This window comes from Castanea sativa, chromosome 8 (genome assembly GCF_040712315.1).
Source record: "Castanea sativa cultivar Marrone di Chiusa Pesio chromosome 8, ASM4071231v1".
In the NCBI taxonomy this organism is placed as follows: domain Eukaryota; kingdom Viridiplantae; phylum Streptophyta; class Magnoliopsida; order Fagales; family Fagaceae; genus Castanea; species Castanea sativa.
Window position 1 is genome coordinate 48,824,943 of NC_134020.1, and position 5,466 is coordinate 48,830,408.

The 5,466-nt window shown below is 34.2% G+C and overlaps 1 protein-coding gene across 1 annotated transcript; it reads right to left on the minus strand.

Annotated features, from left to right (window-relative positions):
- Positions 1-686: 686 nt before the first annotated feature.
- On the minus strand, positions 687-4,381 carry LOC142608179 (transcription initiation factor TFIID subunit 7). The gene is made up of 6 exons (XM_075779890.1): positions 4,257-4,381; positions 3,452-3,574; positions 2,324-2,457; positions 2,112-2,231; positions 1,480-1,551; positions 687-996 (listed from the first exon to the last, which is right to left on the minus strand). Exons 2-6 carry the CDS (start codon positions 3,570-3,572, stop codon positions 835-837), a joined length of 609 nt encoding a protein of 202 aa, XP_075636005.1. The 5' UTR covers positions 3,573-3,574; positions 4,257-4,381; the 3' UTR covers positions 687-834.
- Positions 4,382-5,466: the final 1,085 nt, after the last annotated feature.

The following is a 5,466-nucleotide window of genomic DNA, read 5'->3' on the forward strand; positions in this document are numbered from 1 at the left end:
AACTCACCCAGCTGACCATATCAGAGCCAAATTATGAAAGCCAGCTAATCAACCAATCTAGGATTGAGTCTTTTTTACCCTGAATAATCTAGGATTAAGCTTGGCTCTGTGTAATTAGTTCTAATTTAAGATCACAGCCTAAACAAACTGCACGAGACACTCCAAACCAAAATGAATGAAAAGGTGACCAAGTGCCTTCTTTACTGCAGAATACATGGACACTTATGATTTCAGATGTCCATCACTTTTTCTTCTCTGATAGGTAGACTATGGGAAATCTTATACGGTAAAAATCTACAAGGCAATTTAACTCTACAAATATTTTTGTAGACCCTCCCGTAAGCAATCCTATCAGACTCCATTCAAATCACTTTATTTTTGGTTTAGTTTTACAATCCAAGAGTGAAGTGTTAGGGAAATACTTGGCTTTGAGAATTGGGAGTTCTAGACATCAAAATAGAGAGTTTTCTCCAAAACTGTTTTGCTTATAACTTAACTGATTCTTCAGAGGTTGATGACACTTTATAGGGAGAGCTAACTTCAACTTCCACAAAAGTAGACAGTCCATATGTCTGACCTCACATGTAGGATTGCAAATTTGTTGGACAAGCCGGATCAGCATTCTAAAATCCTGTTTTCTTACTTAAGGAATTGCTGATTGCAATAATTAAGCAAACAAAAAAAAGTACAAGCAGACTTGGGCAGTGCTCTTAATTTACCACCATATTACTTCAGATATTCTCATCAAAATATTCAAACTAAACAGCCAAATTGCAAGATGCAAACTCTTGTTACTCCTATAAACATATTTTAAATTCTAAAACCGGCTTAGAGTCAAATTGAGTCGTCTGACTCGTCGGAGTCACTTCTGTCAGGCTCCCCAACATTTGTTCCAGTCTCTGGAGCATCAGCCTTTGTCACAGGTGCAGGCACAGGTTTTTTGCTTGCATTACGAACACTTCCATCTCCATCTTCCTCTTGCTCAGCAATTTCAGCATGTGCACAACTCAGTCAAGGAATTATCAACATATAAAAACATGGTATGCAAATCTTCACATCGCAACAGCTGCCAATCCAAGTGTTACATCATGGCACATGACTGATTCCATCATTCACAAGAAGGAAAACTTTAACCATTATCATTATGCTTTTCTGTGAAACAATGTACATGTACCAAGTGCTTTGACCTAACACACTCAGCTTAGTGACATGTTGCATTAGACGTTTGAAAACAAAGATACCAAAGCATCATAACATACTTCCAATTGTAGTATAGTACTCAATTCCACTCTCCATATATCTTAGGATTCAAATCAAACTGGCAGCCATTACTGCAAATACTACTCCAATCAGCTGCTGGATTTTAAACCAACATTGATAGCTTAGACTAGTTCCCTACTAGTACAATTGTGTGTGTTGCTTAAAAATACTTGTGAATCTAGAAACTCAATTATGTAAAAGTACATAATATAAAAGGATATCAACATTCTCAGCTGTTGCACCAGCATTGATCTTCAGCATATCTTTCACAACACGCTGTACAAGTTCAGGCTGCAGAATGTGACAAAGTTTCCATCAGTACAGACATCAGATTGAAAAAGGAAAATGAAGAGAAAGCCACATAATAACATCCTAAGAAACCCCAGACTTCACATAGTTTCAAATATTGATAAAACAGTCACTTCTTATTAGAAGACATATTGCACACAAATTACATGCATAATGCGACTTTTCTTACTACTAACAGTTTCCTCTTTGATAAAAGTTTCTCTACAATTACAGATACATTATTATAGAAATGAAAATTCTTATGCCAGGGTAATAGTAGATTTTCTGTTCCCCCTACTTTCTCCTACAATATAATTTGAAGTTACTAGAGAAAGCTTCACAATGACTTTTTGATATGGTTGAACTGTAAAATTACGGTTAGTAAAGAGGAAAGGAGAAGAGAAGAGAGAGAGAGATTTGAGAAAAGGTTTAGGGCTTCATTAATCACTCCCTCACTTTAGCATATATTTATATTAGAGAAATATGTCATGATAAAAAATTCCCTTATGCTAATGCAAAATGACAAGCTACTATAAAAAATAACAAGTAAATCTAATAGTTACATTTAGATCTGGTTCCCTGCGAAATCTCCGCTTTCGAGCATCCCTCATAGGAGGGGTGAGACCATGTCTGTACTCCACCACATCTGGAGCAGCATCATCTGCTTCTCTAACCATAATCATCTGTTACAACCCAGGAGTTCATACAGTTGCATTAGAAGAAAAAATATTATCTTTAATTATGTCAATCACAATAGCACTAAAGTGCACTCTACCTGACCAAGATCTGCAGTCTTGATCAACACACTGTCATCGTATGTTTTATATGATTCCACAACACAAGGAAGCTCCAAGAGAGATGCTGGAAAACGATCATTGCCAATGACAAATGTGCCACTCCTCCCATCCTCTGCAACATAAGATTTTTTAAGTTCACAATTAGACTAAGAAGGTAGATCAACCAACAATGATTGGATATGAAATCTTTTTTTTTTCCTCACTGTTTGCTCTTACACCAGGCAGACCACTATGTTAACAAAAATATATTTCCAAAGCCTACTTTAACAGAATAAAAGATATTACTTTCCAATCTAAGAACATATTCTAAAGGGTGAATGGAAGTTGGAACAACATAGAGAAAGAGGTGGAGAAGGGGATCTTCATGCGGAGGGGAACAAAGGACTATTACAAAGATACATGTTCCAATTTGAGTAAATTTTTTTTTTTTTTTTTTTTTTTGTAAATAGTAGCAACTTAACTTGAAAACGTTCAGTTAGGCAACTTCTTTAAAGGAAATCATTTCTTTGTGTTCAAAAAAGAAGAGAGAGGGGGGGAATCTGTAGCTGCAACCTAACTTACAATAAACTAAATCAAAATGAGCTCTAGCTATACTGGCAACTCCTTATGAGTCTTAGGTGGAGGGTGAGGTCGTGGGTTCAAGACCCATCGGGAGCGTGTGTAACTTACCAATCAAAAAATACAGATAGAAACGTCAATATTCGATCATTAACAAATAACAAGAAGTTAAAAGTGTAACGTTACTCATCATGTGCTTTTATAAAATATCATCGGTTGCACTTAGCATGCCTGGCAAGCCAAATGTCATGCATTCCTAGGAATATGATTCCAATGATCCAAGATTTTGGGAATGTGAGCTTTGATGGGAATGCAAGATTTAATGAACAAAACAGCCCATTAGGCACATAAATGATCAATGAATGCATAGCAGTCCTAAAGCATCATCTTTTTGCTTTAGATATTGTCAATTGTCATCAAATCTATGCAAATTTTTGCTTCCCTTTAAAAAAAAAATTTCTGACTTCAGATTAGTCAAATTTTGCTTTCAAGAACATCACATAAGTTGTAATAAAAAGCAAGTTTGGCCAGGGAGAGCACATTCTCACCAGAAAATGACAAATCCAATGACTTGTCTTCAGAAGATGAAGCATTTTCATTCTCACTCAAAAGGCGGTCTAATCGCTCTGCAATAGAAGGTGGAACTCTGAGTATAAACTGCTCTTCCATTACTACAAAAACAACACCAAATCCGATCAATTTATTAATTAAAAAAAACTAACCGCCCAAATCAACTAAATCAAAATTTTCTTCATTTAATATAAAACCCATCCATTTTAGATTAAAATTGCATTCATATCATTATAGGATTATCAAAACAGGATAACATATACCAATTAAAAAAAAAAACACTAATCAATTGTAGAAAGAGAGAAAACATGCCAAAGACAATTACCGATCAACAATAATTATAAAAGCATTATAATCACCGCTTGTTCCAAGGCACTGAACCAAAAATTTCAATTCCATATGCCTAATAAAAGAAACTAAAAAAAAAAAAATGAAACTTTAATAATCAAAACGCAGATAAGTGAAACCCACAGACCAAATTGATGGTTTTCCACATCCAAAAATCAGTTTCAAGAATCAAGTTTTCAACTTCAGCTATAACTATAAGACTTCATTGATCAAACACAAAGAAATTTAACCATATGCACACACCCATCTAACAAAACGCGAAATAAAGATAAAAAAGACTGCAGCTTGCATAAAAAAAAAAACCCATAATCCCAATTCACACATCAAGTACACAGTTTTCTCTGAAGCTTATTAGAGCCAGACCCAGGCCCAAAACAACAACAAAAAAACGCAGAGATTAATAGAACCTCAAAAATATTATCCACAAATTTTTACCTCAAAAACCTTAAACTCCACGAACTCCAAACGAAATGAGAGATTGAGAGAGCCCAGATCAGTTCTTTTTGTACATTCAGAGCTTCAACAATTAAAGAGGTTATAGATTGGAACAAAACTTTGATAAATAAAAGGGGTTGGTTGTTATTTTTATAGGTAAGTGGCAATATAGTAATTGTGCATGAAAGACAAGGGCACGGTAAAGTCTCTGTTAAATAAAAGATCTGGGTTGATCAACAGATCTCAGATTTAATTTTCGCTTAAATTAATAATAACTAATCTCTTATCATTTGTCGTGAAAATGCTGTAAAAATATTATGAACGTAGCATTTTTCAAAATCAATTGGTATCTAGTGTGCGTTTAGCTCCAACCTAAAAACTAACTTATTTTACCATTCAGTTTACTTTTGCTATTATTCATAGATTCATTACACTTTTTTGTCTTATTCATAGTGTAAGAACATATTTATGTAATTTGTTAATCTTTTTACAAAACGCACTTTACTTGTAATTTGGTAGATCTAAGATGGGTTTAGTATTTCAAGAAACAAGTGTTCAAGTTAAGTATTGAAGTCATGCAAGTCTGACCAAGAAACAAGTGAAAAAATATTGTTCATTAAAACTCGACAAAAGCTTAACAAAAACGGTATCTATCGAGATTTAATAAAGAAAGCTCGACAGAAACTAAATCTGTCGAGATCTACAAAATCAGAATTTTCATATCTGATTTTCGGCCTGTGCTGAAATATTTATATAGGGTTTATTTTCTCACAACCTTAGACATATATAACGCTTATTTTAAAGGCCGTCACATATGCATTGAGTGAATATATAATAACATATGAAAAAGTGACCGAGTGCCTTACTTTGTAAGAAGTTACTACGTTTTTTGCACCTTAGAGTTTTGTAACCAATTACTTCTTGATATTCATAGTTGATAAAGTGAAAAATTTTGTAGCCAACGACATTTTCTTCAAGTTGTTGGAGTTAATCATGTACTGAGATTCGTGCACTATTGGTTAATCACATATTGGGATTCGTGCAAAAGGGTGACATTCATATATTGAAGAGTTTAGAGGTTTTGAAGCGGTAGAAAGTTTCTGCTATAAGTTCATCTACAAGAATTGTAGAGTCTATAAATAAAGGTTTTGTACTAGATCTGAAACTTCTCTCTTATTATAGTAGTATGCTTTTCGAAAAGGTTTCTCTC